A 26,483-nucleotide genomic window follows, 5' to 3' on the forward strand; every position below is an offset into this window, starting at 1 on the left:
TCATGAAGACACAAGACAACAGTACCTCCATATGTGCAATGTAAACAGCCCCTACCTCAGTCTGAAGAAGCAACTGGCTCACTGCGACATAGGCCAAGGCTCCTCTGATCCATGGTCTCCTCCTACGTATTTGTTTGGACTAGAATAGAATAGAATAGAATACTTTATTGTCATTATACAACAAGATTAAAATGAGCTTCTCCTTAAGGTGCATTAAAAACAGACATCCATAAACAACATTCAAACTGCATTTGTACAAATAATTAACTGAATTACTTGAAGGGTCAATTGATCAGCATTCATATAGGGCCTGTTTCGCAGACATGGAATTTTGAATGGAGTTTGTCCATTGAAAGTACAATTTAGTCCAGAACTAGGCTTAATCCTAACCGGCCCATAGTTATTTAAAAGTTAAATATAAAATGACTAGTATTTACTATTCATGGTTTATTAAATGGTGTGTTTTATGATATAGGATTAATAGCTAACAATAGTCTAGCTATTGTTACTTAATAGCTAGTGAGTTTAACAAGATAACTAACCCACCATACCACAATAAATATGAACCACACGTTGCTTGTTATTATTTAAATCATTATGCTGAATCATTTTAAGTAAATGAACGAGAAACAAAACATAACTTACAGTGCACAGTTGAGGTTTTTGTCGAGCTGAATCTGACGGTTCAGTGAATGCGGCAGAATCAAATGTTGTAGATGGAGGCTCATGATGAAGTTTTACGTTGCAATTTTTGCCGGTTTCTCGTCCTTTGGTCCTTATGCCGAAGAAGTGTAATTTCAAATTGGTGGAAGATTATGAGGATTTGAAAAGAGAATCCAATACTGCCCTGAAAGAGCTGAACATTTTGATAGTTGAATGGTTTAAATTAAAACACAACAAGTAGGGCCAACGGATAATTGACTAAAAAAAAATCACATGGAAATTGATTTGAACAGTATCTGGATGCGCCATGAGAGCTGGACCAATAAATTATTTAGTTTTTTTAGTTGATGTCATTTCAGTCAATAAATGTAAAAGTAGCCTATAGGCATCAAAACTATTAACGGAGCAATTAATGAAGCAATCAATCAACCAATAAACAAATATAGCTAAATATCAGACTCAGGCTAATAGGCCTATAGGCTATGAGACAATACGGGGCTTCTGTTGAGAGGTAACACGACCTACCGGTGCCACGGTATTGGAGGAGAGTGTCACGTACACACATGGCATCGATAGATCCACAATGCCTTGCAGCGCCCGGTGCGAAAGAAGCTTTTCCGGTTTTAACGGGATAGATGCCAGATAATTGCACCAGACCCCGTGTGAAAAGTTGACATGAGGGGAAAAAATGACGTCAGCACTGTCGCATAGCATTTTCGAACGATAGCATGAATGCTAATAAAAGGCACGAGCAATTAAATCAGTACTCACTCAGGTAGTTGAGGGGAAGCGGGAGGTAATGGACGGCCAATAGAATTAACAGCTGCGACAAGCTACGACAGCACACTAGCGACCCAGTAATCCATAGCCCTCTCATTCTTTCTCTCTCTCTCTCTCTCTCTTTCTCAGCCACAAATGTTCGTCTCCCGGAACAGATAAATCCTCAAAAAGTAATAATTTCATACGCCATTTCATGACGATCTAGCATGAGCTTGTCTCAATAGCAACAGAGCTAATAGCTATTATGCTTATGGCTACTATCAACAACGTCACAATACGTTTTTACGCGGTAAAACATTTAGTCAAAATATTGAAAATCACACAAACACAAACACTTACCTCTGTACAACAGTCCAAAAATTAGGATAACTGTCCGTCCAACACCTAGTAATTAATGAATGATATCGGTCTTCAACAATGTTCACTTGATGGTGATTATTCACTAACGCCTTTCCAGATCGCGCCAGACCGAAGACTGTGACGTTAAGACTCACGCCCTCTACGTGAGAATGAACTTGGATTGGCTGTCTGATTTACAATTATCCAATCAAGCTAGAGAAGAGCAAAGACTGACTCAGGCTGTGTTCGGAAAGCCATACTTGCCTACATTCTACATACTCACCATCTATATACTGCATACTGTCTACTCAAAGATCGATTGTGTATGCGAGGTGCGTCGAAACGTTTTCAGTGAAGTAGGCCTATACTCAAGCAATGAAGAATTTCTTCTTCTTCTTATAAGATTCAGGCCGTTTAGACGCTGTTTAGCGTATAACCGCCCTCCACAGGTTGGATATTGAACTAGATTTTTACAGTCCTGTGTTCATCATCTGTGTTTTAGACCTCTTGTTTTAATCTAAGTATCTTTAAGAACACTAATCACGTTTTGTGGCGACTCAGTAATGAAACTGAAAGTAGATATAATATCGCTAATAAATAAAAAAACGGTCAAAACAGCGTCCAAATGAGCTAAAATCCTAAATACAATAGACAGTTACATGGCACACTTATTTTTAGGTAAGCTCTAACTGATTATTAATTTATTTTTTCACACGTTTACATGTTTTGAGGCGGAGGATTCCTCCGACGCTCTCTGTCCGCTAATCAGTTGAGCTGGACGAGCCGCAGTGTGTGGAACAGAGCATTCAGTTTTGATCTCTCTCCACTATCTGGCATCACTCATTTTACTTAGTAACTCTAATGTTGTTAGGTATTTTTCTTCATCTCTTATCTATTCTGCACGTACAGTTGTCAGATCGCGGACCCCAAACAATGTCGTTGCCTAGCAACTTGCTCGAAAATATTTCATTTTCCCGTGCGGGTAGAATTGACCCAGTGCATTGTGGGGCGGTTGAGTAGGAAAAGTATACAATCGATCCATACCCAAAATCTTCCCGGAAGTTAGTACTCATCAGGGAATTTCTCGCATACCCAAACTCGCATAACCAACCGTCACATACTCAAATTGAAGTCAAAATGAGTATGAGTAGGACGCTAGTATGGCTTTCCGAACACAGCCTATGTGTAGCCTATTTCAAAAGGGTGTAGGATATTGTACCGCTGTATAAATATTTGCATTGTATATTGTGTATGTTTTGTTGTTTTTGCTTTGCATTTTTTTGACTCAACATCAGTATTAGTTACTATAAGGATAAAATTAAAAAATGTAAATAAATCTTTGAAGACTTTTCTGTTTCCCTTTTAACCTGTAATTTGTTGTAATTATTAGCCTATTAATCATTGTTATTTAATATTTTTAATTCTCTTTTTTATTGTCTTTTAAATGCAGTGAATGAAAAGTAAAATATTTCTAGTGATGCAAGATTGAAGAAAAACGTCTTTGAACCGCGATCAGTACATGAACAATATAATTTTTTTGAGGAAATTTGGCTACCTGTATTTGTTCTTTGTTTTTGTTATCTCTTGCTCTCATGCAGCATGCTGTTTGTTCAGACAGACAGCAGGGGGCATCAGGGGACGCTTCACTCTGTTGTTCGGGTGAGAATTTTTCCCTAAAGTTTGACTTTTAGTCCTTCAATTAAAAGTAAATAACACAAAGCTTTTTACAGAAAAACAGAAGTGCATACAGAAATTTGTTTTCAAAGCGTCCATTAATATATTCATATACAGGTGAAACTCGAAAAAGTAGAATATCGTGCAAAAGTTCATTTATTTCAGTAATTCAACTTAAAAGGGGAAACTAAAATATTATATAGACTCACTACATGCAAAGTGAGATATTTCAAGCCTTAATTTGTTATAATTGTGATTATTATGGCTTACAGCTTATGAAAACCCCACATTCAAAATCTCTGAAAATTTTAATATCACATAAAAATCAATAAAAAAGGTATTTTAAATACAGAAATGTCGGCCCTATATAAAGTATAATCATCAATATGTACTCAGTACTTGGTTTGGGCCCTTTTTTGCATGAATTCTTGCCTCAATTCCAATTCATTTTCCATGATATTCTAATAATACGAGTATCACCTGTAAGTGCTGCGTGCCTCCTTGTCTGTTTGTCTGCATGTACGCAAAAGGCAGGAAGCCAACATGACACGTTCAAGTGCATCAGGAAAAAGCAATGCTGAATTTACTGCTGAACTCCAAAAGACAAATGTGATAATATCAAACGGACACATCTACATGTACGGTTGAATAAACAAAGAGCTGTTTAGTTTAACTGCTCCACAGTTGCTGAATATGAAATATTTTTAACTAGAGTTCACATTAGGAATCTGCTTGGTTGTTAAAGTATGTAAACAAAAGCAGGAGTTAGTCTCACAGAGGGAGATGGAAAAAGAACAGCAGATGAAAACAGGACTGTCTAAATAAACATTTAACTATAATATACTGTATATAATGCAGAGGAAGCTGGGATGATTATAAAATGACTTATAACGGAATAAACCTTCACACTGCTCCATGTGTGACATACAGTAGGAGGACTTTTGTGTCTGAAGGGAAGTTACCGCTTTTTGATTTTTCTCCTCCCCTCAGTGTAACTTGACACCCAGCCAGCGGCACATCCCCTGAAGCAGCAAACATAATCTGCCTTTATTAAGTTAAACAAAGAGCTGTTTGATTAACAAATCTCTCTGGGGATTGTTGTCATATTAAGAAGGTGTGTGAAGCAGGAATACGTTGGTAGCTTAATTTAACTTGCAGAAGTATTTAAATAAAAGGAAAACTGAGAGAAGGACAGATAAGTAAAACCAGGAGGAGCTTCTACAACAGGCTGCTGCATGCATGGTCACTCACTAACTCTTCTTCACAGAAACCCACGTTAGTGCCTTGATTCTCTGCCAGACTTAACAGTTGGTTAAACAGGCCTGTACAGGTACAGAGTTCCTCTTCAGTGCAATAAAGTAAATATGTTTTTATGCACAGCAGTCTCATTAGGAACCAGACTTCATGGATTATCAGCATGTTTAGGCAACACAGCAGCACACAGCAGCACCTTTTTCTATTTGACCTAATTTTACATTGTATTTTGTATATATTATATTTATCTATTGTGTCTTAGTTTCTGTTGTCATTGTTGGAGCCTAAGAACTGAAAGTTTCTTAACAAACAGCTTCTGCAGTTTTTGTTTTCAACAGAAATAACACACAAGTCTGAGCTGCATAAACACATGAAGATATGTCACAACAAGGGAATGGGTTCAAAATCTTTTGGTCAGAATCAGAAAAGATTTTATTGACAAAAAGGGTTTTACACCAACAAGGAGGTGTCTTGTTGAAGAAGGTGCATGATACACTGAGACAATAAACAATGAACAAACAGTGTCAAGGTAGCATTTCACAAAGGGGAAAATCATTGGTAGTGTCACGGCATCCGAGTCGAGTGATGCCTCTGGGGCCAAAAAGGGAAAAATATAGCCATAACACAAGAATCTACTGACCTCAGTTACATCATACATTTTTTCTTTCTTTTTTCAAACATTTTCTTTTAAAGTGTCTCTTCATCAGTCCATAAGCCATGAAAAAGGCAAAATAAGGTCTTCATTCTTCAAAAGGCAAAACAGTGACGGTGGTGTATGCAAGGGTGTCAAAATTCAAAAAGGGGAAAAGGTGTAATGCAAGGGGATATGTGGATGTAGTGTCTGTATCCATCAGTGCACTGGACATGAAGGCTTCTGTGAGTTGCATCCTAGCTGGTTGCTCTTTTTGACTGTCACATTTTATTTTCCTTCATTTGTTTTACTCATATGAAGCACTTCATTCTTTTTTCAACTTTGGCATAAACAGTGAGTGCTTCCAACGAAAGGCCCGGCGCACGCCAGCGGTCTATTGTTCAGCTCTCCAGTGAATTTGCAGGTTGCACAAAACACTATCGCCATCTTATCACTCAATTAACATTTAACATTATAAATAAACATTACCAACAATTAATACAGACTTATTTAACTTGAGGTAAAGGATGGGTAAACAGGTATGCTCTGGTGAACCAGACCGTCATGGTCCAGAGCCTTTAACAACAACAAACAACGATAAACAGACCTAAGTCGTGTAGTGTAAGCCCAGCATTAGCTCAAAAAGAGTGTTTTAATCAAATATTTTTAATGTACCAGAATTTATTTGTGTAATTTTAAGGTCCGGTATTATCTATACACTGCTGCTGCTTTGGATTGGTGAATGTCTGCTTTATTCTGCTGTTATAGTAGGATGATATCTCGTTTATGGTGCTTGCTAATGAAGCCTAAAGGTGGCCTTTAATTGAACACTTCATAATTTAAATTTTTTCTTTTTACATGTAACGGAGTACAGTGTTTTTTTTTACTTAAATAAAGTATTTGAGTGCTCTTTCGATCTCTGACTGAGTGGGCACATTTAAATTGAATTGCATTTAGTCTGACTCGTCCCTCATAGAGGTATTTGTCACGCGGGACCAGTACTCTAGCCCCTCCACCGTGGCAAGGCAGCAATTCACAAAGGGGAAAACATTGGTAAACTCTGGTGAACCAGACCGTCATGGTCCAGAGCCTTAAACGGCAGATTTAAAAGAATCCACTGATCATTGTCAGGTGTAAAGAGGTTCAGTGACATTTCAGATGAGCTGATTGCCTGCTGCTCTATCAGCAAACAGACTGCTCTGACATCTCGTCAAAAGGTCTTTTTTCCGGGAGCATTGAAACGGCTTCATCAGCAACAGACAGTTCTGAATTTGTGTCAAAATGTCTTTTTCTGTGAAGAAAAAAAACAACAACAAACAACGATAAACAGACCAGTGCACAACCTCCTGCTGCTGCTGCCAGTCCAATCCTCAGCCGCTTGGGGACTTCACTCTTGAAACCTAAAGATCAAAACACACATTAGTCAGGAAACAGCTTCACTTCATGTTTGACTCTCATGAATCAACAGACGACACACTGAACAGCAGCATCTCACCTGGGTCAACAACCTGCAGTCTGATGCTTCTGATTGGCGGACCGTCAATGATGCTTCTCTTTTGACGTCTTGAACCACTTCCTGCAACTCGGCACTCGTACGTTCCACTGTCTGTGATTCTCGAGTCCCTCAGAACTAAAGATATGTTTCCATCCTTCAGTCCATCGTCCGCCAGCTGCACCCGTCCCTCGAAGGATGAGTTCTGGTGGGTTGGATCTGTATGTCCGTCTCTGTAGAAGAGGACGTACTCTTTAGGCCCCAGGTTATCTCTGGTCCACTCCACGGCTCTGATGAAGGCGTCACCAGCAACACATTGTAGAGTGACAGTTTGTCCAATTACTACTAATGGGTCTAAAAAAACAAAACGTAATAAACACATTTCAAAAGGAAACAACAGTCGGTTTAGACACAAAGGATATTCATACACATGGAAACATTTAATACTTGGTCAAAAACTGATGTATCACTATATTATTATTATTCAAACAACGTAAAAGAATTAGTGTTGTCAATAGATTAAAAAAAAAATAAGTAATTGATCGCACAATTTTATGTAATTAGGACTGAGCGATATGGGCTAAAATATTCTTTAGTGCTTAGTGCTTTCAACAATTTGAAACTTGCACGTGGCAAAGATTAAGCGCATTTTATTGATTGTTCCACATCCTTCACCACTCCCATACAATGGATCCAGCACTATTTTATTTGGAAACAAAAAGTGTTTTTTTTTCATCTTCTGTTAATCCTTAAACTGGGAACAATAATAATGAGTCATTACAACCAATAACTAATTGTTTATCACCACTAACCCCCTGAGGATATCAGCCTCCTGCCATATCACATTGATGACATAGCCTAACTGATCTCACTTTACATGCAGAACAGGTTTTGCTCTATAATAGTAGGTTTTATTTTATAAAAAATACAGGCAAATTTTACTTTTCAGTTTTCATAGACCTTTAGTTAATTGTTCACAATAAACAGTGTGCACCTCCCTGGGTGCTGCCAGTGACCTATTATATCGTTAGCAGCAGCACAAGCCTCCACCATCTACACTACAATGAATACCATCAACTCTGCACAGCACCCAGCAGCTCCACACAGCAAGCTAGCACCAGCTACCACCATGCTACATACTTGTGGATGCAACCTTACCTTACTGACGGAGAGGATCTGAGGGGTAAAAAATGACATCATCATGGAGCTCTCCTCTGCTGCTTCCACTCAAATGAAGCACCTTGTCGCTCCAAGATCCTCTGGCTGCGGCTCCCTCTGCATGACTAGCGATGATCCTACTCTCCCGTGGTCTGGCTCCGCCATTGCTGGTTCTTCTCCTGTCACGTCCGGGGCAGTGTCAGTCTACTAGGTGCAAAACCAAAGCTGGCAGCTACACAAGCTCTCAACAAAGGGGAAGGACAAATGCTGTTGAGGCGACCCCTGTTAAACCAGTCGTTTGGTCAACAGCCCGCAAGGGTAAACATTGTGGCCATCCGCGGACTCCCCCAGTACCGCAGTACCTGGAGCTTGGCAACAGATTCGAAGTTACAGGAGTTTCCTTCAATGGAAAATGGCTCTAGCTTTCCTCCCCTGTTCCAGCTACGTCCGGACGGCCACGGTTCACCTGTGGACAGGGATACCACAGCTGTCCCGGCGCCGCCGCCACTTCCTACGCCGCTGTCTCCTCATGCCATCATCAGACGTTCAGGAGGATCAACCCGACAAAACTGACTTTAAAATCGACTCCGTCCTGGTGACGTCAAATTCAGCCGCGTACGCCAACTTCATGTTTGGCTCAAACAATATTGTCTCTCCTTGGGCATTCCCTTTGTTGACAATTTTAACGTCTTCTGGAACAGACCGAATTTCTTTGCCCACGATTGTTTACATTTAAACAAACAAGGGAAACATCTTCTGGCCAGCAACATGCTGTTTACAATAAAATCGTTTCCTAGCGTCACTCCTCTTGCAAACTGTCTCCACACCAGGTCAGTCAAGAGGTTATTATCTCAGCCTCAATGACCACTAGTGCCCATGCAACTTGCACCCCTCCTGGCCTGGACCATCCATTAATGTAAAAACCCAATCCCTGTATGTCAGTCTTTCAGATCATCATTAATCCCTCCTCACAGAACATACAGGTCACGCCACAGACCACTTGGGATTTCCAGTAGTGATTTTAAAACTGTACCTATAATGTGTAATAGTTCAGTTGTGATGGACCACCCCGCTGTTGTAAACCAGGACATAAGCATAACTAAGCTAAACTAACCACACATCCTCAAATCAAGAAACGGTTTGGGTTTTCTTCACTTAAACTTAAGAAGTTCGCTTCAGCACAATATATTAGACCATGTTAAGATCTAAGTGTCTCAGGCTGACCCAGATGTCTTGGTTCTGACTGAATCATGGCTGAAAAACAATGCAGATGTGTACAGGCCCCCTTCAGTGGTAACTTTCTGGCACATTTTTTTCCACCCACCACAAAAAAAGAAACACTTTTCTCTGCCTTTCTTAATGAACATTTACTTGAACATTTTATACTTAAACATTTGTAAAATTTTTATTTTATTTACAGAGACAGACGCTCAGATCCAACCCACCATCACTCATCCTTCGAAACATAGTCTCCCCACAGCCAGATTGTCAGAGCTCAATCTCAAGGCCATCTCACGCATCACATCCACAATAGCACAGGACAACCGACACCCACAAAACTGCCACTTCACCATTATGCCCTGTTGTGCAGGAGGGCTCCCTATGGCAAAAGCCTGGTGCCTGCAGCCATAGCAGCACTAAACAAAAGGCCAAGATAAAAACACCCCAGTCCCACTCTGTTTAAATATTCTGTCGGCATGTTATTTTTATTGTGTTTGTCCATCTGTTATTGTCTGTCTGGGTGCGGCCCATAACTGTTACTGTGACTTGAAAAAGAATTTCCCCTTTGAGACAATTAGGTCTGAAGTCTATTTCTAACATGAATAACAAAAAAACAATCATATTTACCAGAAGCCGCTTGAGCCAGAAGGATCCACAGAAGAGAAAATGTGTGAGTAACCATTTTGTCCCTTGTCTCCTGCTCGACTGAACTGCCCTTGTAGGAACTGTTTGATGAGAAGGAAGACAGTTGATGAACTCTCGAGTCAACATTGCCCTCTGCTGGGCAGAGCTGATTCTGCGTCTGTTAACCAACATTTGTTTGTAAGGGACAACACTGAGCATGTGCAGCTGCTTCATGATGCACTTTGCACCAAACTTGACTCCTACAGGAAATAAAGTACTTAACCTAAACTATAATACTGCTGATAATAACTTCACTGAAAAAAAATATGAACGCAACACATTTGTTTTTGCTGCCATTGTTCATGCACTTAACTCAAAGATCATTGTGGCCAGCCTATGCACAGCTGTGCAATATTCGTGCTGTCTAATCAGCATCTTGATATGCCACACATGTGAGGTGGGATGGATTATCTCGGCAAAGGAGAAGTGCTCACTAACACAGATTTAGATTTGTGAACAATATTTGAGTATATAGAAAAAGTTTTAGATTGTTGAGTTGAGTGCATGATAAATGGGAGCAAAAGCAAAGTGTTGAGTTTATATTTTTGTTCAGTGTATGTAGCTGTTAAATTAGTCGCCACCTATAACATTCTTTCAATGGCCGCAGGATTTTATTTATTTATTATAAAACAGAAAATTCCTTGCAGTGCCGGCAGGAAGGAACAAGAATCATAATGATGACAAAGTAGGAATTTACAGGGACCAAATAAATTAATCCAGTATATGTATTTTCAGGCTGCTACAGTTTTTGGATTGAACCTCAGTCCGGACCTGAGGCTCTGGTCCTCCTCACTTCATCATAGAGCTTACTGTGCCCTGGGAAACTGCAGTGGAGGAGGCCTACGAACGTAAGATCCTAAAGTACACTGAGCTGGCAGCTGGCGCTGAACAGCGCGGCAGGAAAGCAAAGGTGTGCTCAGTTGAAGTCAGCTGCAGAGGTTGTGTGGGGAAGACAACAACCAGACTGCTCAGGGACAAGCCCAACGCCAAGCCATCAAAGCTCTGAAGTGCAGCTGAACAGGAAAGTCGGTGGGTGTGGATCAAGAGGAGAGATTCCTCCTGGGTCTCAAATAACACAATCGTCACACAAGAGTTAAAAGCGGAGGGGGCGCACCAGGTGTTGCCGATGAGCCCTTTAGAGGTGTTGTGGGCCTATCATCCAAAACACCAGTGAATGAGGGTGCACACCTGATGACTCCTTCAGGAGGTCTGCGACATAATACGATCCCATCTGGATGTCCACGATGTACGAGGATGTTGAGATTCAGGACAGCATGGATCTAAATTGCCCAAAGTCATTGTATTTTGATCTCCCCCATCAATCTGTCGCTGCGTTTCAATACCCGTTCAACATGCCCTCGTTCACTTGCCCTTGGGGGAATCCCCGCCGCCATCATAAGTGTTGTTCCAATTGTCTGGAAACTGAAGTGAACTTGGTGATATAGACCCTCGGGGGGCTGAGTGATCGAGTGAACATAGATGGTCACTCCGAGGTGGATATCACCCACAGTGCATTGCAGTTGGTCTTCTTATTCTTCTCCTTTTATTTTCCGGCGGACTGCATGCTTTTAGGGACATCGCGGCCACCCACAGGACAAATATATATAGCCTATATATAAATATATTCCAAAACGCCTCAATAAGCCTCTCCTATTTCCATAGGAACAATTCAGTGAATGTATTGCAGTTTACACATTGCTGCTATAACACCGATGGCTGCCAATTATAGGCCTATTTAAAAACAGATGTTTTTGGTTGAAACTAACAGAAACTAAGAAAATAGGGCCTACGTCGGAGCAAACAATTTACAAGTGTAAATTACAATATCTTGATAATCTGAGTTACCATGTCAAAATTCAATGTTTGTTATGCTATGGAAATGGCTTAATGCAATATAGGCTACTGAAGAAGAATGTTATAATTCTGTATTATTTGCATTCAGAACCACCTATGTAACTGACGGTCCATTGCGACTACAAGGGCAAGTGGGTTCCATTTAAATCCCCCGCTCCTCCCCCGCCCACTCTCCCTCCGAGCTCCAAGTTCCCTCCGTGCAACGTATGCTGTTACGTCATACCAAGGGCTGAGGGTAAGTGAACGAGGGGAAGTGCAACTATTAATGAAACGTAGCGTTGCTGTATCAGGCCTGAGAGTGTGATAGACCAGTGACCTGGGGCTGTATTCACAAAACATTTTATCTTAGCACTAAGAGTACTCCTAAACAGCACTAAAAGTTCTTAGTAAGGAGTAATTTCTTAAAACCTATTCACAAAGCTGATAAGACCAACTTTTACTAAGGAATGGGAGGGACTCCTTAGCTAAGACTAGAGGGCGGTGTTGACCCTGTTGCTATGGATGATGTCATGTTCATACCTTCTATGCCCACAGTGATTGGCTGAGAGGGAATGAGAGCTAAGAGTGAGTTTATGATGGAAACACTGTGGGAGATATCCATATCGTGTCGCTGTATTAAAGTAAAGAGTTTTTATATACAATTAATGACAAGTGACACTGATTTAACATGAAACCAAGATACTGCAGGGTTTCCCACACATTTGTTCACAATTGACCTACAATAGCGCCACATAGGTCTATTCACTTTAAATTTTACAATGATTTGAATCGGAAAAAATATCCTCATTGAACAGCTGCACGCCATGCACTCTCACTGTATTTCTCTCAACGGTGGACTTTGCCGCAATAGTCAGACAGCGACAAACCAGGAAATTCGCAATTTAGAAACAACAACTGGCGAAATCGTAAAGTGCATGCGGAAGGAAAAAGGCGAGACACGCAACTATACAGTAGCGGATCTGTGGAACGGAGGAGATGCTGCGAAGCGCCACATATAGGCCTACTCTAGTAGGAAATTGAACCCAAACGTGACACCAACAGTAACTTTCAGTGCATCGTAAACCCAAAGCAATTGCAGGAAAAGGAACTTAATACATAATTTTTTATATAAATATAAATGTGTCTATACTTTCTAAACATAGCTTTACTAAGATCATTAAACCCTTACAGCTATTAAGGTACCTTTTGTAAAGCTCACTAGCATTAAATCTCTCCAAAATGCCATCAAATGAGTGTCTGTGAATTACTCTTAGTCATTTAGGAGTCCTCTCGAGGACTCCTAGCTTTTCATAGATTTAGGAGCTAGTTTTAGCGCTAAAATGCTTTGTGAATTACACTTATCTTAAAAAGTTAGGAGTCCTAAAATTAGGAGTGAAACGCCCCTTATTTTTGAGAGTTACTCCTAAATCAGCACGTTAGGACCTACTCTTAGCCTTAAAATGTTTTGTGAATACGGCCCCTGATGTATGATGTACATATGGTGTGCACAAACTTTGGGGCGGCAGTGGCGAAGTGGGTAGGGAGTTCGCCTCTGGTGTGCAGGGTCGGAGGTTCGATCCCCCGTCTCCCCGCCACATGTCGAAGTGTCCCTGGGCAAGGCACTGAACCCCGAATTGCTCCCGATAGTTAGCTTAGCACCCTAGTGCTAAGCCTACCCTGCGTGGTAGCTGCTGCTATCGGTGTATGAATGTGTGTGTGACTGGGTGAATGTGTACAAAACAATGTAAAGCGCTTTGGGTCTGTGATAAACGGAGATAAAGCACTATATAAGTCCATTTACCATACCATTTATGTTGTTATTTTCAAGGTGTGATGTTTAATAGGATATTAGTTTTGTTTCACAGTATATAATGTGGTTATACAATAAGCAGAAAAGTCAATTTCCTGCTACCTGCATGAGAGAAAACCACAACATGCACAGAGAGGAAGGAGGTGGGTTTTACTTTGTGAGACCTTTTAATATAATGTGCTGGTCTCAGATGGTCTCAGATGACAAAATGGAGAAATCTTTGTTACAGTGGCTTGTAGGTGAGTAAAGCTATAATAATGTGTGTGTGTTGTATTTGTATTTTGTTTTACCTTTGATGCCTGCATGTCAGAATCATTTTCTCACGTCTCCGCATTTTGAAAAACATCGAATGTGCACGGAAAATAATCCATATTGTTTTATAATTATTAAGCATCAGCATGTGGTAGTTTTTCTGTGCACAGAAGTCTTGTTGCATGTTAAAGCTCAAACCAACTGAGTGTCATTTCTCTTTAGTTCTGTCTTCACTGCTGTGCTGCTCCACAAACCACGGTAAGTAAACGTATTCTGTGATAGCTGAATATTGGATAAAGGCTTATCATTCAGCGTAATTATTGTTATTATAATAATAATAATAATAACTATTTACAGTGTATTTTGGTCCAGTAGAGTACTGCTGGGGACAGGGAATAAGATGTGCAGTTAGAGAATAAGGGGGAACGATCTGATAACTTAAACATCATTGATATTGTAGATAATTCCTTTATCTCACGGGTTCCCATTAGGATATTAAGGGATTCAGTAGGACCTGTTCAACAATCTGGAGTTTGAAAGGAGTTTTTGAGTTGGATTGAGGTTTTGGGTGCTGTTTATTTTTGTTATACAGTAAAGTAATAAGAAATGTTTTCATAATGATGAGGTTTGTAGATTTAAAAAACTATATGTGAGTGTCCGTCTCACAGCCAATGAAGTTGTAGAATATGATAGATTTTATGTCCGTCCCAGTTGATACTACCAGCAATCCTAGTACATTTTTCTTCAGTAGATCATACCTTATATTAGCCTGGAAATCCAAACCCTGATATCTTGAACGATAGAGGGTCTGGCCACGATCAATAGTAATTTCCAACTCAAGGGGCGGCTCCTACTCGTGCATTTCAAATGCCACTGCACACAGTTGGATAGCACTACAACCAATCAGAGCGATGCACAAGGTGACGTAAGCCCCGTTCGTTTAGCGAACAGCTGTTAAACTGTTAAATTAAACGTTTGCCGTGGTCGGTCGGCAAAACAGAACATTCCACTTACTTGCTAATGAAAGATTTGAGTGCCGTCTTCCAAATCGTAAAGGGTCGAGGCCAAAGCAGTCTCAAACTCGCACAACATATCCGCAGCCATCTTTGATGTTTACTATCACGGCTTCAACGTCGCATGCAAAAAAAAGCTTCAACGGAGAGTTTCCAGACCAACAGGCGCAGCAAATTTTATTTGCCAGCGCCTAGTGGCAGGTCTGGGAATGCCAGGCTAACCTTATATAATACAAGGCCACAACTTCAGCAAAACTCTTGAGATTTCAGTCCGACAGAAAACAAATAAACACTTAACAGCTACAGCTTCCTTCACCAAACCCTTTATCCAAAACGGTAAATTTGTCTGCGACTATCAAAACGTGTGAAAAATCGCGTAGTATGAGCTTAGTTAACCATATACCTTGAAAGTCTACATTTTATTTGACATGGACATGACAACTTCATTGGACGAAACAGATGCATTGTTTTAAGTGTATTAGCACATTTACACACTTGAAATTTTTTTTAAGACTTACTAAAATGGAAAAGGTTGTGTTTTTTTCAATCCGACAGTGATGCCATCTAATGGGTTTCCGGTCCATGACTTTTATTGTCTGTTTGTATATTGAAAAGATAGGTTTTAATGCGGTAGAAGAAGCTTGTGACCATGATGTGAAGTGTCCAAATCTTTGTGGCCGCACCTTAAGGCAAGTCCTGAGTCCTAAACTTGGTCCTAAAGCCTCTTCCCCAAATGTAATTCTATTTTTTTCCTTTTTAATATCGAGCATTTATGTCAAATGCTTATCGTCGTAATCGAATTATTGCTAGTTTGGTATCATAATTTTTTTCAGATACACAGGAGGTTTGTTTAACATTTATGTCGAGTTTTTGTTATGAAACGCATCTGGTAAATAAGCAGAAAATATTTCCAATTTCCTCCAGCCTCTCTGACTGTGAGTCCCAGCAGATCTCAGATGTTTGAAGGAGACATTGTCTCTCTGAGCTGTGAGGACGAGGACAGCTCTGATGGATGGAAGCTGAGGAGGACAGGGAGTGAGTGTGGATCAGGGTGGGGAAAATCAGCTGGTTCTTCCTGTAACATCAGCTACATGACTCCATGGGACAGTGGAGTTTACTGGTGTGAGTCCAGAGAGGGAGCGACCAGTAACACCGTCAACATCACTGTCACTGGTAAGATCCGACTGTGGAGTTAGTGTTTTTTAAATTTTATATACACACACAGGTAAATCCCATTGAGACTTGTTACCATTCCCACGTTACCATTCACACACCGATAGCCGGCTAACTATCAGGGGCAATTTAGGGTTCAGTGTCTCTTTGCCCAGGGACACTTGGACATGTGGCGGGGAGACGGGGGATCTAACCACTGACCCTGTAGTTAAGGGTCGACCGCCCTACACACTTCAACACAGCCGCCCTATTGATTAAGCTAAGTTTAAATGGATGAATTGCTGGAGTGTGTCTGTGTTCAGATGGACCAGTGATCCTGCAGAGTCCTGTCCTCCCTGTGATGGAGGGAGATGATGTCACTCTGCTCTGTAAAACAAAGACCCCTCCCTCCAGCCTCCCAGCTGCTTTCTATAAAGATGGCTCCCTCATCAGGACTGAGCCTGCAGGCCGCATGACCCTCCGCCATGTTTCCAGGTCTGATGAAGGTCTCTACAAGTGTAACATCAGCGGTAATGGAGAGTCTCCAGAAAGCTGGATCTCTGTCAGAGGTGAGAAGGACAAAGATGATTTCAGAAAGCACTTGTTTTCTTTTCTACATTTAACCCAACACGTGAAATGTGATCTTTTCACCTCAACCTAAAAGGTAGTGAATGTTTTATTAATTTATATTATGAATTTCAGGTAAACCCACCACTACAACTGATCCCCCCTCCTCACCCACAGGTAAGGAGGTTTCACTTTGTCTTCATTTCACCCAGATATTGGGGTGTCTGTGGTGAAGTGTGTAGGGTTGTCGACCCTCAACTGCAGGGTCGGCGGTTCGATCCCCCGTCTCCCCGACACATGTCCAAGTGTCCATAGGCAAAGAGGCACTGAACACTAAATGTCTCCTGATAGTTAGCTTGCACCCTGCCTGGTAGCTGCTGCTATCGGTGTATGAATGTGTGCTCCAGTTGTAAGCCGCTTAGCTTAAAAGCATCTGCTAAATGACAAGTACTGAACTATGTTCACCTGAGTGGGTTATCTCCACAGATGAACCTATAGCCACAGCCACGCCCTCAGACTCAACCCGGTTCCAGCTTGTGTTCAGAGTGCTCTGCCACCTGCTGGTCTTCTGTCCGTACTGCATCTCCACCGTCCTCATGGTGTCTTTATATAGACAGGGGCACACAGGTAACAACCTTACACACACTCATCAATCTGTCTGTCTGTCTGTCTGTCTGTCTGTCTGTCTGTCTGTCTGTCTGTCTGTCTGTCTGTCTGTCTGTCTGTCTGGGATATCCATCTATCTGGTTTTGATGACTGTCATTTCATAATTTCACAGTTGATGAATTATCAAAATGTTTCTATGACTCTAGGAAATGACCTTCTTGTCTCCATAGCGACGACCCCGCCCACCCAGGCTGATCAGGGATTGGACGATGACTATGATGATGTCATGACTGCTGTCACCACGGAGCATCACTTCTGAGCCGATCAATGTGTTTGATGCGTTGTCGTTTTCTGATGAAGCTAAAATGTCATCAGTGCATAAAACTTTTAGTTTGTGTGGTTAGAATAGACTTCAAGGACTCAGAAATATCATCTAGAAACTCACATATTACACAATTCCAGGCTGGTCTCGTCAGGCTACAATTGAAAGGTTGTATGAACAGGTTTTTTAGCTGTTGGAAGAAATTTGTGTTACTTAAAAGATATTTGTTTATTTTCAGGAGATAATTGTCTGTTTGCTGTACCATTTACTGTAAAATCTATGAAAAATGATTAGTTATTTGAGTGTTTATGTGTTGGGAGAAAAATAGTGAGATGGGAAAATTTTAGTTTTTTATTTAGTTGCAGAATAATTCTGCATACTAATAGTTGCCTAATAATAGCAAAACATATATTCTCGTAAGACAAAACCTCACTTTTACTTTCGTAAACATTCAGGTTTAGGTTCTTTAACATTTTGGATTGACCAAGAGCACTGTAGTTGTTCAATAATAAAATTAATCCTCAAAAATACAACTTGCCTAATAATTTTGCACACAGTGGCCCTCATTTATCAATTTTGCGTGGAAACTGGTGCAGATTCTGGCGCAAATACCTCCCTACGCCAGGTATCGCGTGGGATTTATCAAACAGGCGTATCTCGCCAATCTCAGCGTACGCCAGGCCATTATTGATAAATGCGGCGGATGAAAACTAGCGTATCACGCCCCTATATTTTCTCAGTTTAGAGGCCTCGCCCAGAGGTTTTACGACATGGATATGCGCAATACGGCATTTCCCTGAAGTAGAAATTGACAGAATAACAGCGAAATTAGAAAAAAAAGAGTTTCATTTCGGAGCATTAGCCTACAAGCAGCATCAAAGAACGACAGAAGGCAGCAGTTAGGAAGGAAATAACTGCTGCGGTCAACAGCGTCATGGTGTTGACTCAAAATCGCCACTAAAAAAAGCGTGTTGCTGTTCTGAAATGCAACCAACTGGGGGTGCGGGGCTGCGGGCATAATATAAGTGGTGGAGGAGAAAAAGACGCACCAACTGTCCGATAATGGTCCCCATAAAATAAATACACGTCTGCAGAGATTTGAATGATTAGAATGTATTGGCCCTTTTAGATAGCACTATTCAAAAGGGTTTTAAAAACTAAAAATAACACATTTTGCGTTATAGGCCTACTGACAGCATGCGCTTGGCACGAGTGGTCAGCCCGGCCGTCAGCTGCACAAGCCGACCCGGCAGCGATCAGCTGTGAGAGCGCCCACCGTCCTGCTCTACCAGCAGATAGGAACAACGTGCCGGTTAACGGTGGAAATAAATCGCTCGCTTTAGCATCAATGACACATTAAAAGAGGAACTAACATCTACAAAGTGCGTCAAATAAATACAATTTTAAGCTGAATGTTGTGCCGTGTATTTTTTTTATCATAAAGAGCAGTGTATGTCTACTTTAATACTTAGGCTAACATTTTGAATGAATGCAGCCCCCGTGCCTCAGTGTCCCCCCAGCTGCTCCAAGACGGAGAGCCCTCCTAAGTGGCCGGTGTGCGCACTATTGAATCAGCTCCTACTCAGTTGCACACCATAAGCTGCTAATTTTTAAGTGATTAATATCTTTATTTCGGTCTTATTTGCACTGCATTTGTATTATCTTCTAATAATTGTCCAACAAAGTCATCGGCTACCCGGCACAGCCTGCACTGCGAGTCCAAGCTGTTTTCAAATTTGCGTACACGAGCTGAGAGCTGGCGTGGGATTTGAGCGTACCCTACGCTCACGTCCATATTGATAAATGCCGAGATTTGCGTGGAAATGTACGTACACCCATTTTTCTGGTCTACGCAAGATTGATAAATGAGGGCCAATGTATGCACGTGTATCACCCCACACTGTAGGTGGGTCAAAACCACTCCAAACACGATGGGGTGGCAGAGGGCTGCCCTAGCCACGCCATCATGTTCTGATAATGAGTTTAAAATGAATTAAGACATCAAGCTATTTAATAGTTAAATAGTTAGAAATTAATCAAATATTTATATACAATACAAATTATATCTTATTTATGTGTGCTTTGCTTTTTGCTGAAGCAGTGAACTGGTTTCTTTGCATGGTCAATAAAATTTGGTCTAAACTGTTGTTTGTATCATGTGGTTCTGTAGGTTTCACAAAGCTGTGAATGGAACATTTGACATGCTCTGGTGTTTGCTGTGGTGTACTGATTCACACGACTCTTCTCTGCAAAACACAAAGAACAAACAAATGTAACCGCAACCGCAGCCAACAGCACAGACTTTTTAGTCAGTGTTTGAATGATCTATTTTTCTTTTGTCAGTGAACTATTGAGATTGTCTAGTTTGTAAAGTGTTTTCAATTTTAGTCTAAAAGCATTTTAAACGTCACAGCACTTAAAATCATGGTGTTCTCTTTCTATACACTCAGATACACAGCTACATTTAAAAGGGCAGGTTCAGAAAAAAAATCCCAGAAATGAAATAAGTTTTCTCGCATTCATTAATAGATAATAGGGCAACTGTGGCTCAGGTGGTAGAGCGGGTCGGCCACTGATCAAAGGGTTGGAGGTTCGATTGTGTCATGGTTGTTGTGTCCTTGGGCAAGACACTTCACCCACCTTGCCTCGTGTAAATGTCGATAGTTAGCCTGCTATCGGTGTATGAATGTGTGTGAATGGTAACGTGTAAATGGGAACAGGTCTCCCTTGTAAAAGAGTCTTCGGACTCAATGGGATTTACCTGTAGAAATAAAGGTTTATTTTTATTTTTTTAAAGCCACAACCTACGCAGTGCAATCGAAAACTGCTAGGCCAGACCGACCTACGCCACAGCCAAGTTGCAAAGCATGTTCACGTGACACAGGAGATTCAACACACACACACACACACACACACACACACTGAAATATACAACACACGACTCACAAAGGGACAAATGCACCAGCTACCTAATGATACAGGCATTCAAGTGATCAGCGATTTCTTTCTCTGTCAACTCAACTGTCCTTTTTGGTTATTTTGTATTTTTTGCTCAGATGACAAAGGCAAGTTTTGCATTGATCCTTATGCAGTAAAATCTTAACTTTACCCCACTGGATTAAAACAGTTCTATCAGATTTAATTTCTTGCTTGTGGACATATTTGTAATTTTGGAGCATTAGGATCACTTTCCTGCTTTTCTCCTAATGTCTTCCTTTCTGCTTTCGCTCTCCTGTGCTGAATGTTTATTCTCAACACAGCTCTGCCACCTAGTGGTTTTCTGTCTGTACAGCATCTCCACCTTCCTCTTAGTGTCTCCATACTGACACAAGCACACAGGTAACAACCTTACACACACTCATCAATATGCAATGACTAAAACAAGGCGCCATTTTTGCCGTTTCTATGATTTCTATCCCCTTCCCTTCATTCTGCTAACCTGACTGTCCTGCAACACCCGCCACAGAGAATCAACTCCACAGCAGCATCAGACCAAACATTTACTCAACACATGAGGTAGTGGTTGTCCATCTGCACAAAATTATAATAATTATCAGGAATATGATTAATCAGGCTATTATTTAACAAACTAATATAGGATGCAGAAATGCAGGTACCCAGCTGCTTGTAAAAAGAGTTGTCAAAATTGTTACCAAAGGAGAGACAAACTTTTTGCATGCATGGAAATAACATTGGAATTTTTTTTAACTGTATGATGCTGTTAAAAATAAACATTTTAAATGATGAATTTTATAAGCCATCCACCATCAGCTAGTGAAAGTGACATCTCAATGTTATTTTAATGTCTAGGGTAACTATGACTCTCACTCTCTTAAATAATTAAAGAGAGTTCTCAATTTTTTTTGTTCAACTGCCATGAAAAGCAAAAACTTTCTATAAAAAATTATCAAAGAAAAATTAGTTATTTTAGTGTAAAGTTTGTACAACCTCAGTGCACTCTGTCTTAGATTGTTATTTTAGCGAGCTTGCCTTGAGGATTACTGGAGCGCTTTAAAGTCGGAGTTCATGAAGACACAAGACAACAGTACCTCCATATGTGCAATGTAAACAGCCCCTACCTCAGTCTGAAGAAGCAACTGGCACACACCGCGACACTGGCCAAGGCTCCTCTGATCCACGGTCCCCTCCTACGTAGTTGTTTTGACTAGAATAGAATAGAATAGAATAGAATAGAATAGAATAGAATAGAATAGAATAGTTTATGTCATTATACAACAAGATTAAAATTAGCTTTTTCCTTAAAAGGTGCAGTGTGTAATATGACATCATCAAGAAAGAGTTCTAGAAAGTTCTAGAATGCAACGCTCCCTGGGTAACCCCACCCCTTTTGAATAATAACAGGAGCTACAGTGGCCTTCAAGGACAAGAACAATTCTAAATTTTAAACAATGCACCTGATGACATTACAAAAACATGTAGAAAATGTAATATTAATATTTGTAATTCTCCGCTCAGGAGGATAATTCAGATTATTGGCAGAGGTGATTTTACACCAATGAGGACATATTTATGAATGAGGATATTGATTTTAGCTAATACATTACTTAAAATGTTACACAGTGGCCCTTTAAGGTGCATAAAAAACAGAAATCCACTAACAACATTCAAACTGCAATGTACCAATAATTAACTGAATTAATTTAAAGGCACTACGAGTAAGATGGCACGTTGGCGTCCCCTTTGGACAAAAGCGGTAGTATTTTTACGACGCCCGCTGTCGCAAATGCTCGTGCCAGGCGCGCGAGTGTGAACTGAGAAGGGCGCAATATAGTGCATGTACGTGTGTTGAAAGTGTGAGGACTCTTTTCGGCTCCGTGAGAGTGGTTTTGACACTGCATCAACTAATGCCAGTCAGTACACACCTGATTGCAATGAGTTGATGCAGCAGCGTCACCTAACTACCCTCTCTCACGGAGCTGTGTCCTCACAGAAAGCGAATGAAAGAGAGACGGCAGTTTGTATGGATCACGATGAGGTAATGTGTTTGTGTTGTTGATGTAAATAATGACTATTTCAGATAATGGTTATCTGATGATGGTGAAGCAAAGCAAACGTTGTGTTAGTACCAACCGCTCATTCATTTAGGAGTAAACACAGTCTAGTTTCGCTCTCGTGAAATTGTATACACGTTGCTTGGCAACGTCCTCGTCCCGCCCGTAGTCACTCTCTCTTTTCGCTTTTCTTCATTGCATTCTCTTTTTTTCTTTGATGGTTCAGCCTCGTTACCAGTCATTGTGACGACAAATAACTGTCTCAAACAAGGCTCCCGCTCCCCTTCCCTCACCTAGAGGGATAGGCTTCTCAAATCACGCTGCAGCGCCACACTGAAATCTGCAACCAATACGGATATGTGACCATAGAGCCTGCACGAGCGAACCGAAAATCGGACTGGGTGTGCGACCAGACCAAAAGCAGTAATAAAAACTATATAAAAACGTCTTTCTTTGCACTGATGGTCCCGTTTGCTGTTAAAGGTAATTTATGATTATCAGAGGAAACATGAGGCTGTTTAAAAGATATTTAAATGTTACTCGTAGCCGCTTTAAGGGTTAATTGATCAGCATATTGTCAGTTAACAGTTACATATAAAAATCACTAGTATTTACTATTTATGGTTTATTAAATTGTATGTTTTATAACATGGGATTACTAGCTAACAATAGTCTAGCTACTGTGACTTAATAGCTAGTAAGTTTTACAAGATAACTAAGCTGCCATACCACAATAAATATGAACCACACGTTGCTTGTTAATATTTAAATCATTATGCTGAATAATTGGAAGTAAATGAACGAGAAACAAAACATAACTTACAGTGCACAGTTGAGGTTTTTGTCCAGCTGAATCTGACGGTTCCGTGAATGTGGCAGAATCAAAAGTTGTAGATGGAGGGCTCATGATGAAGATTTGCGTTGCAATTGTTGCCAGTTTCTCGTCCTTTGGTCCTTATGCCGAAGAAGTGTAATTTCAAATTGAAGGAAGATTAAGAGGATTTGAAAAGAGAATCCAATACTGCCCTGAAAGAGCTGAACATTTTGATAGTTGAATGGTTTAAATTAAAACACAACAAGTAGGGCCAACGGATAATTGACTGAAAAATCACATGGAAATTGATTTGAACAGTCTCCGGATGCGCCATGAGAGCTGGACCAATAAATTATTTAGTTTATTAGGTGATGTAATTTCAGTCAACAAATGTAAAAGTAGCCTATAGGCATCAAAACTATTAACGGAGCAATTAATGAAGCTATCAATCAATCAACCCATAAACAAAAATAGATACATATCAGACTCTGGCTAGGTCCATGGACTATTAGTAGACACTACGGAGCTTCTGTTGCCAGGTAACCGACCTACCGAGTGTCACGTAGGCGCACAGCATGGATAGATCCATAACGCCTCGCAGCAAAAGACGCCTTTCCGGTTTTAACGGGATACAATGCAAGTTGACATGAGGGGGGAAATCAAATGCAGATTGTCCGCACTGCCGCATCGCATTTTCGAACAATAGCATTAATGCTAATAAAAGGCACGAGCATTAAATCAGTACTCACTCAGGTAGTTGAAGGGAAGCGGGAGGTAATGGACAATGGACGGCCAACAGAAGAAACAGCCACGACAAGCTACGACAGCACACTAGCAACCCAGATATCCACAGCCCCCTTTCTCTCTCTCTCACACAGATAAATCCTGGAACAGATAAATCCACTAAGTAACAATTCCATACGCCATTTCATGACGATCTAGCATTAGCTTGTCTCAATAGATAAAAAGCTTACGGTATGAAAGCAGAGCTAATAGCTATTATGCTAATGCTTATGGCTACTAACAACAACGTCACAACACGTTTTTACGCGGTAAAACATTTAGTCAAAATAGAAAAAATAACACAAACACTTACCACTGGAACGTCACAGCAGTCCAAAATATATGTATAATAAACTGTCCGTCCGACATGTAGTTATGAACGACATCGGTCTTCAACAATGTTATCTTGATGGTGATTATTCGCTATGGCTAAATGCCTTTCTCTATCGCACGAGACCGAAGACAGTGACGCTAAGCCCCACACCCTCTACGTGAGAATGAACTTGGATTGGCTCTCAGATTTACAACTATCCAATCAAGCTAGAGAAGAGCAAAGATTGACATATTATACTGTAAACAAAGTTAGGTTGTAATGCATTAGTCATTAGCCGACTCGTGCTGGCTCATGTACTGTACATAGCCTGTCAGTCAAATATCCATTTACATCAACTCCAACCTTCCAGCTTTTAAACAGTAAATAATATTATTTTTTTTATTTCTAAATCTTTTATAAATGTATTTATATTTGAACCATATTTATATATTTTCATTGTAGCCTATATACATTATTAATATTTTATTAATTTCTAACTATTAAATAGTTTGATGTCTTCATTCATTTTAACCAGGGCTACACAGGTTCATGTGCCTCATTATCAGAAAGTGACAGAGTGGCTGGGGCAGCCCTCTGCCACCCCCTAGTGTTTGGAGTGGTTTGACCCACCTACAGTGTGAGGTGTTTCTTTATATGTCCATGGGTGGTACTTATTGATACACGTGCATTGTCATAGGCCTTTCACACCAGTCACTCTGTTCCATCTTGTGCTGTGCTTTGATTAAGTGTTTAAGTGGTCTGTTAATATTTATCCTGTTCACTTGCAGTGTTCTGAGGGGTTGTTGGGTTAAACTCATCTTGGCCTTTTTATACCTGGGTTTCTAGCCATAGTCTTAATTAATTATGTCAGTAAAAGTTTATATTATGGTATCCTCACCTCAAGTTGTGCTGTGAATTTCTCTTGCCTCTGATACCAGACCAGACCGGGTTAACAAAGGTGGTGGCAGCTTGAAATCTATCTAACCAACTAAGTTACATATATTTTCTGAAAGATGAACTAGACTTCACTGATCTTTTTTATTTTTTCTGTTACCAGTGACATAGAGAAAAAAAGTAGATTAAAGGAATACACAAACAGAAATATATACTGCAAGTACACATGAACATAGTCTACACATACAATGCCTTCCTATCAGTTTTCAGGCGAGTTAAATTATTTTTTTATTTTTTTTATTAGACAGTACAGAGTTAAAATGGGGAGACAGAGACAGAGAGGGGGGATGACCTGCAGTAAAGGTCCATGGGTCAGACTCGAACCTGCGACCACTGCAACGAAGGCCGGAGCCAATATGGTACACGCTCTATCCACTACGCCACCGGAGCAGCCGAGACAGTTAAATTTTTACACTTTCCTCCATCCATCCAATATCTTCCATATCTCAATGTTCCAAATCGACAGCGCATCAACAATCCTTTATTTTTATTTTTATTCCCAACACATGAACACTGCATGGCCTTAGCAATACAGTATATAGGGGCTATTCTACCAAGAGGGGGCGCCACGCTCAAATAACTAATAACTGTTTATAGATTTTACAGTAAATGGTACAGCAAACAGACAATTATCCCCTGAAAAGAAAAGAAACACACATCTTATAAGTAACACAAAACACACATTTCTTCCAACAGCTAAAACACATGTTCATACAGCCTTTGTAGCCTGACGAGACCAGCCTGGAATTGGGTAAGATGTGAGTTTCTAGATGGTATCTCTGAGTCCTTAAAGGAATACTTCACCCATACAGAACCGGCGTTTTATTATTATAAAATCACTAATATAATATAATGAATGAGGTTTTTCTTCCCTCAATCTTCCCTTGGCCCAGCTGTCCTGTTAATCCTAACCCTACATTTTACCATGAGTGATGTCACGCATGGTAAAATGTAGTGTTAGACAATGAGACCATAAAACACTCTTTATACATTTTTCTCAGGCTAGGATGAACCGATTTCTAAATGTTTTGCACATTTATACTACATAGGATCTCAGAGTTCAATACACCTTCATATTCCCACCGGTGAAGTGGGTCTTGAAAGTCTATTCTTACCACGCAAACAAAATGTTTTATGCACTGATGACATTTTATCT

At 40.4% G+C, this 26,483-nt stretch overlaps 1 protein-coding gene and 1 long non-coding RNA gene across 2 annotated transcripts; one reads left to right on the top strand and one right to left on the bottom strand.

The window, feature by feature from the left end:
- Positions 1-5,161: 5,161 nt before the first annotated feature.
- On the bottom strand, positions 5,162-9,901 carry LOC307255703. Its single transcript, XR_013845036.1, has 3 exons — positions 7,992-9,901; positions 6,837-7,187; positions 5,162-6,741 (listed from the first exon to the last, which is right to left on the bottom strand). It is a non-coding gene; the product is annotated as an uncharacterized lncRNA (long non-coding RNA).
- A 3,762-nt stretch (positions 9,902-13,663) lies between these two features.
- On the top strand, positions 13,664-17,448 carry LOC307255519 (Fc receptor-like protein 1; the record flags this gene model as incomplete). The annotated part of the gene is made up of 5 exons (XM_080034202.1): positions 13,664-13,682; positions 15,729-15,977; positions 16,280-16,525; positions 17,010-17,150; positions 17,360-17,448. 5 exons carry the CDS (start codon positions 13,664-13,666, stop codon positions 17,446-17,448), a joined length of 744 nt encoding a protein of 247 aa, XP_079890328.1.
- Between the last annotated feature and the right edge of the window lie 9,035 nt (positions 17,449-26,483).

This window comes from Ammodytes marinus (assembly GCF_949987685.1).
Source record: "Ammodytes marinus genome assembly, chromosome: 9".
In the NCBI taxonomy this organism is placed as follows: Eukaryota; Metazoa; Chordata; class Actinopteri; order Uranoscopiformes; family Ammodytidae; genus Ammodytes; species Ammodytes marinus.